The 12,450-nt window shown below is 42.9% G+C and overlaps 1 protein-coding gene and 1 non-coding gene across 2 annotated transcripts; both read left to right on the top strand.

Annotated features, from left to right (window-relative positions):
• Positions 1-2,473: 2,473 nt before the first annotated feature.
• LOC110798263 (uncharacterized) lies at positions 2,474-4,172 on the top strand. Its single transcript, XM_056828455.1, has 3 exons — positions 2,474-2,619; positions 2,700-3,166; positions 3,252-4,172. Exons 1-3 carry the CDS (start codon positions 2,604-2,606, stop codon positions 3,960-3,962), a joined length of 1,194 nt encoding a protein of 397 aa, XP_056684433.1. The 5' UTR covers positions 2,474-2,603; the 3' UTR covers positions 3,963-4,172.
• A 7,904-nt stretch (positions 4,173-12,076) lies between these two features.
• On the top strand, positions 12,077-12,183 carry LOC130462157 (small nucleolar RNA R71). The gene has a single exon (XR_008922295.1). It is a non-coding gene; the product is annotated as a small nucleolar RNA R71 (small nucleolar RNA).
• The last annotated feature ends 267 nt before the right edge of the window (positions 12,184-12,450 follow it).

Below are 12,450 nucleotides of genomic sequence, written 5' to 3'. Positions count from 1 at the left end.
AAATAATCGATTACATACTAAGTCCAAAACCAATTAACGGAAATAAAGAAATACGAATAGTACGACAACTTTCAAATATAAGTTAACAACCCAAATCACTTAATAAAACAAATATAACTACAAGCTCTCTAATCCCGATCCCAATGATGCATCATCTTCAAACCTGTAGATGGACAATGCTTATTGATCCTTAGAGACTGCTCACCAAAGATTGGGTCATCACAGGATCAATAAGGCATAGCCATGATCAACATGCACAAGCAAAAGCACGTAATCAGCAAAGCTGAGTACCACATACTAAATCAATAATAATCCTAACATGATTCTATTAAACGAACAATCATAACATGATGCTGAAGAAATATAAGTAAAGGCAAACGACACATATTAATTTGAATACCACACTTGACTAGGCTAAGCTAGACTGGACTAGACTTTGATAACAATAATATTATTTTAATTGAAATAGGCAATGGACCGAGTTTTCTAGCTAGGCGAGGTACGGGCGCGACTCCGTAACCTCAGTGACCTGCGATATCGAGGAACGTTTGACTGAAAATAGGACGCGGTGATCAATCCGGTCCGAATGAAAGGCCATGGGCTACCACCATGAACCCCAACTCCTGTTTGTCCGTCACTTTAGACGTGCACAGTCTAAAGCTATTGCTACTCAGTTTCACTTTACATGATTTACAAATTGACACCCTGTTATGACTCAACAATCACATAAGGCATGCAACTCACATTTATTTATAACTGTTTTTATCTTAGAATTGAGTAAGTGACCACAAAGGCATCAAACAAGACTCATTCCAATTAACTCCAATCTTTTCTTTAATACTGATCAACCCCTGAATATGGGTATAAGGTTTCAACTTACTAAATAAGGTCCTCCGCCCTCATAAAGTAGTGAAAAGCTAAAAAAGGAACAACAATTAACTGATCTGAATTATATACTAAATAATCTAGTGTTCCCAATCAAACATGTTTGCATCAATCTTTCATACTAACATGTTATAATCCTCAAAATGCAATAAAGGTTTAATATGTTCATCCAACAGTATCAAACATGCAATTTCAACCTGACTAAGTTCATCAACAACATCAACATAACCAAGTTCATCAATAATTCAACATGGTTTCAACAATTAGCACACATTCCAAGCACACAGGTATGTACGTACCTTGTGTAAACAAACTGATACGTCACTTTAACACTTTTAAAAGTCGCCTAAAGAGAATTCTCCACCTAACAACAACCAATATAGACTCATATCAATTCATATTGAATTTTCAGCAACATTAGGGAGCTTCAAACCCTTCCTAAACATAATTATAACATTTCCCAATATCGAAACTTGAATATTTGATTTCCTAGCATCGTAATTGTTATATTAATTATTGAGATTCGTTGAAAACTCTTCAAAGCATCATACTTTAAATTTCCAGCAATATAACTAATTTCAAACTACTCCAAAACATAATTAACATGTTTGAAATCATAAAAACAATAACTTTAATAACTTGTAATCATCCTACCATGGTTTCAAAACTCTAAAAACCTTAAAAATCCATGCTTTAATAATTAAAATTCTAATTTCATTTCAATTACATAATCTCAAATTTAAATTATTAATTATGCAAAACATGTAATCTGAATTCATAATTAACTCATACAAACTATAATTTAATTCAAGGAAAACATGAATTATATTAATAAAACATGATTAAAACATAAATTAGTTTAAGGGTTTCAGAATTAACCAAAATAAGAAAAGAAGGAGTGATGGCCGGCGGCAGGGCGGCGCGGCAGCGGGACCAGGAGGAGGAGTACGTCGGACGGCGTCAGATGGACGCACGGTGGTTGTGCGGCGGTCGCGGAGGCTGGCGATGCATCTGCAGTGACGTGAGAGAGTGAGACAAGCACGAGGGAGAAGAGGGAACAATGGTGCTCGCGAAGGAGAAGGGAGCAGCGAAGAAAGGCCGGCGGCTGGGCAGGGCAGCGACGGCGGGTTGACAGCTGCAACCAGGTACTGTGGTGCGACGGTGGAGGAGGGCTGGTGGCTGAAGCAAGGGGTTTGTGGTTCTTGTTCACGTGAAGTTGCAAAAAGAAGGAGGGTTTGGGTGTTTTGTTTTTCACGTGAAATTGAAAGAGAGGAGAGTGGAGGAGAGTTGTGGGTTTGATATTTTGGGCTTTACCAAATGGGCTTAGAATTAGGATTTAGTTTTAGGATTTCAATCTAAAATCGGTAAGGATAGTTTTCTAAATTCAATCGGTTTCGCAATTCGATTTCTTTTCAACGTAAAATTCTAAAATTATTTTAATTTCATAAATTCTTAAAATATTTAAAATGCATTTGAATAAATAAATATACATTAAAACTAAAATTCACCAATGTAATTTAAATATAATTAATTATACGTAAAACTATATTAATAAACTTTATAAATATACGGGGGATTACAAGGGGAGTCAAGTTGGTGACGTTGACGAGGAGGAGGCTGAAGACGAGACGATTTGCTTAGTTCGTCGTCGACGGAGGTTGGACTTACTCGAGGAAGTCGTTGCGAATTCGTCGTCTGCATCAGAGGAAGAGTTTGAGATGGCTAACACATCAGGTATTTTTGGTTTGGTTTCTTATATGCTTGGTTTATCTGCGGGGTGTGTTTTTGATGGTTTCTCGCTTTGTTTGTTGAAGAGAATACGCTGTCGTCTAAGCCAGTGTCGAGGATGTCACAGAGCGAGATGATGGAACGAGCGAGGAAGCGGTTGAGGTCGAACAGTAATGCTGGTGGGCAGGGTGGTCAGGCGATGCCTCTCGTGCCTCGTTATTCTAAGATAGGTGCGTCGCCTGAGACGCCCGTTGTTATAGGGGGTGAAGGTTTTCATCCTCTATCGTCGTCGTCGCCGCCGAGGCCGTTTCAGGTGTCGTCGACTGCTGTTGCTGCGACTAGGCCCCCTGCTGCGTCGGCCAAGAAGCGTCCTGCTGACAAAGGTTCCGTCGAGGATACTGTTGTCACTCTGCCCCCGAACTTCTTGGGCGACGGTGAAGATGCCGTTGTTTGGCCGCATGCAGACCGTTTGATATTGCCCTCGACGTATCAGCGTTATCATGAGGTCGTACCTCTTTCTGTCGCGTCGGACGCTGCTGAACTAAGCCTGCGGGTAAGTGTATTTATGTTATTTTGTTCAGTTCATAGTATTTGTAAGCGCGTCGTGTGTCGCTTTCGTGACATGTTTTTCTTTACAGGCGTCACAGGCTGCTTTGGCCGTGCGTAGGCAGTGCTCCTTGCTGTGCGACGAGCTTATCTCCTCGAAGAACCAAGTGGCTATGGCGAAGAAGGCGGCGACTTCTTGGGAAGGTAAGTGGATGGCTTCTGAGAAGAAGTTGGTCGATCTTGCTGCGGCGGTTAAGTCGAAAGACGAACAATTAAAGGGCAAGGACGACCAGATTGCTGACGCGTCGAAGGAGTTGGAAAGGGTAAAGGGGGAGTTGGCGTCGACCGTGGAAGAAATGCAAGGGTTAAGGATTTTATACGACGCTTTGCAGGAGGAGTTTAAGGATTGCGAGGCTTTGGCTGTGTGGAGGACGAGGGCGCAGATGATGTTCTCGTGTTTGAAGGGGGAGGTTAGCCTCTGGCCATGCCAAAAAGAGGTGGATGACTACCTTGCTAATGGTGGTACCCTTGAGGAGTTGTCGGTGCCGGTGGTGGACGCGGATGAGTTGGCGATGGAAGCCGACACTGCTGGTACTAACGGAGCTGATGCCGATGTCGCCCCTCTGGCCGAAGACGTTTCTTCCGTTGATCGAGAGGGTGAAGCGTCCATGGAGCAAGGCGAGGGAGATGTTCCCGTCGTCGCCCCTCCCGAGGTGGACTTGGCAGACGCGACGGTCAATGTTGACATGCCCCCGATATCGGATCAAGTTGTCTCGACCCCTCTTCCAGACGAACATATGTAATGGCTAGTTGATGTTTTTATGTAATAGTTAGTGGTATGGATATTTTAGTTTTTGTTGTTGCATTTTGGATGTTTTTACTCGTCGTCGATGGCGGCGGCGAGGTGTTTGGATATTTTGTGTGTTTGTGTTTTCGCTTGATGATGTGAAAGTCGTGGCCTTTGGGGTCGCGCGTTGTGTGGTGTTTGTGATAAATTTGTTTTTCTTTTCCTTTGTCGCTCAACAGTTCTTTTAGATGCCCCCGTTTCAGGAGGTATGCGACTTCCTTTTTGAGGGATATGCATTCCTCGGTTGTGTGTCCGTTGTCGCGGTGGAAGTCGCACCATTTGCTCATGTCCTTCATGGAGTCCGGTCTGTCGTTCTTCCGGGGCCATCTGACTGTTCCACCTACATTTTGAAGGGCGTTCACCACACCTCCAATGTCGACGTTGAAGCCGTAGTCGGAGATGTTAGGGTGTTCGACCCGCTCGTTCCTGTAAACATTGTTAGTATCATAATACTGATTGACATTTTGTACCTGGTTTTGCCGAACATATGGTTGGTGTCGCCAATTGTTGTTCCTCGGGGTGTACGATCTTCTGTCGCTGCTGCCCCCTATCGATCGTTGAGATGCTGTTCGGATAACCTCGTCGTCTTCGATTCACATCTGGGCGGTGGCCCTTGATCGCACCTCTTCGAAAGTTGCACAGGGGTATTTGGTTATTTCCCGGTATATCTCCGAATTGGGGATGAGGCCTCTCTTGAATGCCTCAATAGCGGTCCTGACATCACAATTTTTTATACCAATTTTTTCACAATTAAAACGGTTAAAATAATCGCGTACCGACTCGGTTGGCCCTTGAACCAACCGATAGAGATCACTGGTTTGCTTTTCTAACTGGCGACTGCTGGCGAATTGTTGGTAGAAGGCGTTGATGAGATCGGACAAACAGGAGATGGATCTGGGGGGGACGTTCGTGAGCCATTCCAAAGCTGCTCCATCAAGGGTGCCGCCGAAAGATTTGCACATAACAGGTTCCACTAGGTCGTGCGAAATCCCGATCTGCCACATGCGCTGCTTGTAGAAGTTGACGTGCCTATAGGGGTCGGACGTCCCGTCGTACAGGGTGGTCCAGATTGGGAGCCGGAGTGTGTGCGGAACTGTCACTCTAGCGATCGCTTCGCAGAACGGCGACGCTGCATATCCGTCGGTCGGCTCGGTCTCCACTGGTGTAGGTGCCCCGGGGAACCTGGTCATTAACTTCATCAGGCGGGAATAGTGTTTCGTCATGCGTGCATCCATCTTGTTCAGGCGTTGGGTCACTGGATCGGGAGCTTCTTTGTCTTCTTCCTCACGGGTCTCCTCCTCATCGTCGGTCACATCTTCAAAGTCATCGGGCATCTCGAACGTTAGCTTTTTCGGCTTCCCACCTTTGTAGCGGGACTGGTGCTTGTTGCTCTTCACAGATTCGAGCTCTTTCTGGAGGGTTTCATTGGATGCCCTCTCTTGGGCTAGCTCGGCTTGGGCTTTCTCGTAAGCCGCTTTCATCTCTGCGATCGTCATCTCTCCAGTAGCCATGGTGAAAGGGGTGCTTTTGTGTAAAACCTAGTTAATGTCCCCACAGACGGCGCCAAACTGTTTATGCCAAAATTCGTATGGAGACGACTTTCGGCTAGGATCGACACTAACTAAGCAAAGAATTAATAACACAAATAAAGGAGACACGACACCGAGAAGTGTTGACGCGGAAAACCCAGGAATAAGGTAAAAAACCGCGGATAGCTATGAGGCTATCAATCCACTAAGTATTCTATATGATTGTTTATGCTCTTCTTTTCTGAGAATTGATATCGAAGATCTAAAGTACAATGATGAACGCTAAAGACAGTTGATAGCTTAAGAGTTTAAGTGCTTGAGTGAATGTCCCTTCATCACGCCGTTCTTTATGCTTTTATATGCCAAATGCTAACGGTTCTATTGGTTGGGAAGATCCCTGGAAGATAGGGATTCCTCCTTGGCCGTTGCTCACGTCTTCAACAAACTCCCTAATCTTCGGTCAAAGCTTGGACCTCTTCCCATCTTATGACGGCGTGGCCCATGTTGGGCTTCTGGGCTTGGAACTTGACCTATCTCCTCTTTGTCGCCAGAGCCTTGTCGCTGGTCTTACGTCGCCCAGGCTTTGTCGCCTGTCGCTTCGCTCGACAGGCTCACTTGACACGACGCCACCTGCGACACGATGATACCTGGATGGCACGACAATATCAGACGTCAAAGCAGTTATGTCGTTAGTCCAATAAAGTGGGATAACAGGTGTTTGATGTTGTTGTTGGTGTTGCGCCAGTTGCTGCTTGGAGTTGAGGTGAAAGGTTGTTGGGTGTGGTGAAGGATAATGAAGAGGGTGGTGTAGGCTAAGGTGGAGGGGAGGTAGTGTGGAGTTATTGGGCTTTAAGTTTGGGATTTTGACATTGGAAATAGCTTGAACATAGACCATCAATAATTCAACTCCAAATCATGTGCCTACACATAAAATCCAAATACGAGGAGAGAACGAAATAATATAGTATAAAAAGAAAATTATAAATAAAACTACGAGTAACTAAAAGGAAATAAAAATAGACATAAATTATTAAAACTAACTAATTTAAACTACAAAATTATCAAAACAAATAAATTACGAAATTATGACCTAAAAACTAAGAAAAGTAACTAATTACATAAATTAAGCTATAAAATATGAAATAAAAGAAACTAAAGCTAAAAGTGACTTAATTAGATAAAAATATAATAAAATAAGCTAGAAAAATACCTAAAAACTACCCCTAGGAGTGACATAAATGTCACTCATCAGCCGTCGTGGTCGAACATATTTGCACTCCCGTTATGTCACGATAACCGGGTTTTGTCAGTTTTTCTCATTGTCGTTAAAAACTGAATGGCGACTCCTATAGTACTAGTCGATTTGGTGTAAACTCACAGGAAATCTAACTACACTTGATCTGACGACGTCACGCCCACGAGGGACGAGGTCATGCATTAGCCTCGTGCTTTTTCGACCCCCTCACAAATACCCCCTACAATGTAGTTAGCAAAATCTGCGAACCATGGTGACTGACTGACAAGTGCAAGTAAGTGATCATCCGGAAATGAATCATTGATCGGTGTAGACACTTTACCATCATCATATCTCAATCTAGACAGGTGATCTGCAACAACATTCTCAGCCCCTTTTTTATCGCGAATCTCCAGATCAAACTCCTGTAGCAGTAGTATCCATCGAATAAGCCTGGGCTTGGCTTCTTTCTTTGAGAGTAAATACTTAAGAGCCGCATGGTCAGTATAGACTATCACCTTGGACCCAATCAGATAGGTGCGGAACTTGTCCAAGGCATAGACTATGGCTAGAAGCTCCTTCTCAGTAGTAGTATAATTAACTTGAGCTTCATCTAAGGTCTTACTTGCATAGTAGATGGCATGCAAAACCTTTTCCTTTCTCTGACCCAAAAATGCCCCAACTGCATAATCACTTGCATCACACATTATCTCGAACGGAAGATCCCATTCGGGAGAACGAATGATGGGAGCCGAAATCAGTGCCTGTTTAATCCTGTCAAAGGCCTCAAGACAAGCATCAGTAAACACAAACGGGGCATCCTTGAGGAGGAGCTGGGTAAGTGGTTTAACAATTTTAGAAAAATCCTTGATTAAGCGGCGATAAAACCCCGCATGACCAAGAAAACTTCTAACACCCTTCACATTAACTGGAGGGGGCAATTGTTCAATCACTTGGACCTTAGCTCGATCCACCTGAATGCCTTTATCAGATATTAAATGTCCCAAGACCACCCCTTCAGTAACCATGAAATGACACTTTTCCCAGTTTAGGACTAAATTACACTCTTCACATCTTTTCAGCACTTTAGTCAGATTTAACAAGCAAGAATCAAAAGAAGTACCATAGACACTAAAATCATCCATAAACACTTCCATGATAGACTCAATAAACTCAGAAAAGATGCTCATCATGCAACGTTGGAAAGTAGCGGGTGCATTACACAGACCAAAGGGCATCCTACGATATGCAAAGGTACCATAGGGACAGGTGAAGGTGGTCTTTTCTTGGTCGTCTGGATGTATGGGAATTTGAAAGAAACCAGAATAACCATCCAGATAACAGAAAAACTTGTGACAGGCTAGCCTTTCTAACATTTGATCAATGAAGGGAAGGGGAAAGTGGTCCTTTTTAGTAGCAACATTCAGACGCCTATAATCAATGCACATGCGCCAACCTGTGACTACCCTAGTTGGTATCAACTCATTTTTTCATTTCTCACCACAGTTGTCCCCCCTTTCTAAGGCACTACCTGAACAGGACTCACCCACTTAGAATCAGACACAACATATACAATACCCGCATCAAGCAATTTCATAACTTCAGCTTTTACAACATCTTGCATGACAGGGTTTAAACGACGCTGGGGTTGAATGCATGGTTTATGATTTTCATCTAGATGTATCCTATGCATGCAAAAGTCAGGGATAATCCCCTTTAAATCATCAATATTGTACCCAATGGCCCTTTTGTGCTTTTTCAACACAATAAGAAGTTGGGATAACTGGTCTGCATCAAGTGCAGTACTGACGATCACAGGGCAAAGTTGTTCATCATCCAAAAACGCATATTTAAGGTTAGCAGGAAGAGGCTTAAGTTCGGGTTTCTTTACCTCTTTAACAGGACAAACCGAACGAACTAACCTCTTCAATTTGGTGCTCTCTGGTTCGGACCCTTCACCAACAAGAGCCAACTCTAGAGCATCCACTTCAGCACTCCAAGAACTGCTATCACCTGTAGAAGACTCACAACAAAGCACCGCCTCCAAGGGATCTCTTTCGAGAACTTGGGAGACGTTATCACGCGTAATAAAATCAACCACATCAATTCGATAGCATTGTTCTTCCTCTAGCATGGGACTTTTTAAGGAACTATTCAGATTAAAAGTCACCTTATCATCCCCAACAGACAAAGTCAATTTCCCACTTTTAACATCAATGACCGCCCCTGCCGTGTGAAGGAAGGGTCTACCTAAGATAATGGGAATTTGAGAATCCTCTTGCATGTCTAGTACCACAAAGCCTAAAGGTATATATAATTTACCTACTCTAACAGGGACGTCCTCTAAAACACCTAAGGGGTATTTGACAGAACGGTCGGTCATTTGCAGAGTGATATTAGTAACCTTAAGCTCACCCATATTCAGTTTAGTACAGACAGACAAAGGCATGACAGACACACTAGCACCTAAATCACATAAAGCTTTATCAATAAATACAGTGCCAATGTTACATGGGATGGAAAAACTCCCGGGGTCTTTAAGTTTAGGTGGAGACTTATTTTGCAAATAGGCACTACATTCCTCAGTGAAAGCTACAGTCTCTACCTCACAAAAAGCACGTTTCCTGGTCAAAATATCTTTCATGAATTTAGCATAAGCAGGAACCTGTAAAATTAATTCAGTAAAAGGAACCGTTACCTGCAAATTTTTGACCACTTCCAAGAATCTGCCAAACTGCTTGTCTAGCTTATTCCTTGAGTTGCCGGTTTGGGAAGGGGAGTACAATGGGTGGTGTAGACACCTACTTTTGTCCCCATTCCCGAAAGGGAAAGGTTCGATGATGAAAGCGTAAATCTCCACTGGACAACGCATCTCCTATAAAATAACGAATCTCAATTCCCCTTTTCATTTCACCCGAAACCTGATATTTATAGAAAACTGCTATTTATGGAGACCTGCTAAAAATAGTAACTGCCGTAAAGGGTAGCTTCTAAAAGTGGCAAGTCATAAAAGATAGAAACCTGTCAGAATTAGGTGTTGCACACCAACATAAATCCTAAATGAGATAGAAAACTGCGAGAATCCTATTCTTAATATGATTCGGAAATAAGAGTTACGTATTAATTAAAATCCTAACGAGCCTAGAGTTCGTAACGGGCCCAGACGCATTCCGTCATGAAATTGATACGCACTAAAAGACTCGATTAAGTCTCAAACTCTACGGATTTCAGGAATCCGAATCTGACTAAGAAAACAGCCCAGACCCTATTTTCAACGCCTGGCTCTGGGCGCCGAAATCTTCGGCGCCCAGGCCTGGGCGCTGAAAATACCCGGGTACGTGTTTTTTCCTAATTCTTTGTGGATTAAAACTCTGCAATTCTATCTTTCCACGAACTCTTCCCTATAAATACAGCCCTAAATTCGACGTGAAACACAACACACAATTCATATTCTGAGTATTGACTCCAACCCTTAACCTAAGCCTCACGCTGCGAAATTGTTCATGCGTTCTGTCGCAATCGATCCATAAATCGAACAGAACGTATCCTGTCCCATAATTGAGATTCGTTAAATAAAAAGGAGAAATAGCAAAGTCAAAGTGGTTAGTTTTCTGAGAACCGTGACGCACCTCTCAAGGGTGCGTCGTAATGTGCCTTCTCGATGATTTAATTGCTTTCCTCGCCCTTTTTATGAACTGTTAAACTAACTAAATCTGATTGTTCTATCACGCCTAACAAATATAATATTTTTGGGAAATTGGATTATCATGCTAGGTCCCTTAATACTATTTAAATCAGATAATCACGATCGATCTAGTATTATATGTTGCATATTGCTAAAATCAACTCAGATTAGTTTAATAGATAACGCATGTCCCTTCAATTATTTATGCTGAGCTAGTAAGGATATCCTGCCTCTGGAGTTATCGACGAGCGAAATACTCCTCTCGGTAGTTACAGTCCCCCGAACCCTCAATCTCTACCTTGCGGGTGTATTTTGAGAGATCCCCACACCAGGGATCACAAGGGAACGTACGACCGTCGTGGTTAAACATAATTGCACTCCCTTTATGTCACGATAACCGGGTTTTGTCAGTTTTTCTCATTGTTGTTAAAAACTGAATGGCGACTCCTATATTACTAGTCAATTGGGTGTAAACTCACATGAAATCCAATTTCACTTGATTGAATAAAAAGAATCGTCACACCCACGAGGGACGAGGTCACGCATTAGCCTCGTGCTTTTTCGACCCCCTCACAGGTGGTACTTGAATATCTGTCCCCTTCTTAACCTCAGTTGTAGCCTCATTTTCATTGACTACCTTTTCAACTTCCTTACCATCCATGACTATCTCTAGGACTTCCTCACTGACCAGACCACTAGCAGACACCCCAGAATCAACCTCAATTGGCATAGAAGGACCATCATAACCCCTACCACTCCTCAATGTAATTGCATTTGCAGTTTCCCTATTTTCGGGCTGTGAAGGAAATTGGTCTGGTGGCCTCCCTGCAATAGTAGTAGCCATCTGTGCCAACTGCGTATGAATGATCTTGTTGTGAGCAGTAAGAGCATCGATCTTTGCATCCTTTTCACTAAGAGATTTTTGCATTTGTAGCATCATGTTTCTCATCTCTACTAGCATAGGGTCAGGCTGTGTGGCTTGAGGTGGTGGTGGTGGAGGTGATGTGTGTTGTCTAGGGAACCCAGGTGGTCCACTAGACTGTTGGTTGTAGTTGTTCCGTGGTTGGTATGATTGTTGATGTGGGGGTTGGTATGGTTGTTGTGGTGGATGTTGGACTTGGTGAGGGTTCTGGATATTGTTGCTCCTGTAGGATAGTAGAGGGTTGTTTTTGTAGCCCTCATTGTAAGAGTTGGAGAATGGGCTGTTTTGTTTGTAGGATTGAAATGCGTTACATTGTTCAACAGAGCTCCTACATTCCTGTGCATAATGACCAGACATTCCACAACTTTCACAAACAGTAGCAGGTTGGGCACTCATAGCAGCTACACTAACAGGTTGGGCAGATTGAGCATTGGCTGCTTGCATATTATCAAACTTATAGTGTAAAGCAGTCAATTGGGCAGTTAATTGTTCAATAGAATTAAAATCATGCTTACCACCCCTATTAGATAGACCTATAGGATTCCCATACTAGGCATTGTGAATGGCTATCTCCTCAATCACCTCCATAGCTCTAGGCACCTCAAGTTGCATGAATCTCCCACTGGCAACTGAATCTAACAGACATCTAGACTCATTACCCAGACCATTATAAAACTGCTGAATTAAGAACTAATCATCCAAACCATGGTGCGGGCACTCTCTCTGCAAGCCCTTGAATCTCTCCTAGACCTCGAACAAACTCTCATCTGCTTGTTGTGAGATACCTAATATCTGACCCCTCAGACGAGCCATTTTCTCAGGTGGAAAATATTTAACATAAAAAGCAAGGGCCAAGGACTCCCAATTAGTGATTTTCCAAGTTGCCCGATTCAACCCATTAATCCATAACTTAGCTTTCCCACTCAGAGAGAACGGGAAAAGTATCTCAATAGTCTGCTCCGGAGTCAATCCCTTTTGCTTGATGGTGGAATAATATTGGATGAAGGACTGTATGTGAAGATTTGGATCTTCACCTGGTTCCCCACCGTACTGGCGTCTCTCAATCATGTTAAT

The sequence above is a fragment of the Spinacia oleracea genome, chromosome 5, assembly GCF_020520425.1.
Source record: "Spinacia oleracea cultivar Varoflay chromosome 5, BTI_SOV_V1, whole genome shotgun sequence".
NCBI classification, from domain to species: domain Eukaryota; kingdom Viridiplantae; phylum Streptophyta; class Magnoliopsida; order Caryophyllales; family Amaranthaceae; genus Spinacia; species Spinacia oleracea.
The sequence above is the reverse complement of the archived record's forward strand: the minus strand, read 5'-3'. Positions and strand labels throughout refer to the sequence as shown.

Bases quoted from the DNA above. Each gene is read 5' to 3' on its own strand.
- LOC110798263 (XM_056828455.1), top strand. The intron at 3,167-3,251 runs GTAAGTGTATTT...TTTTCTTTACAG, and splicing joins CTGCTGAACTAAGCCTGCGG to GCGTCACAGGCTGCTTTGGC.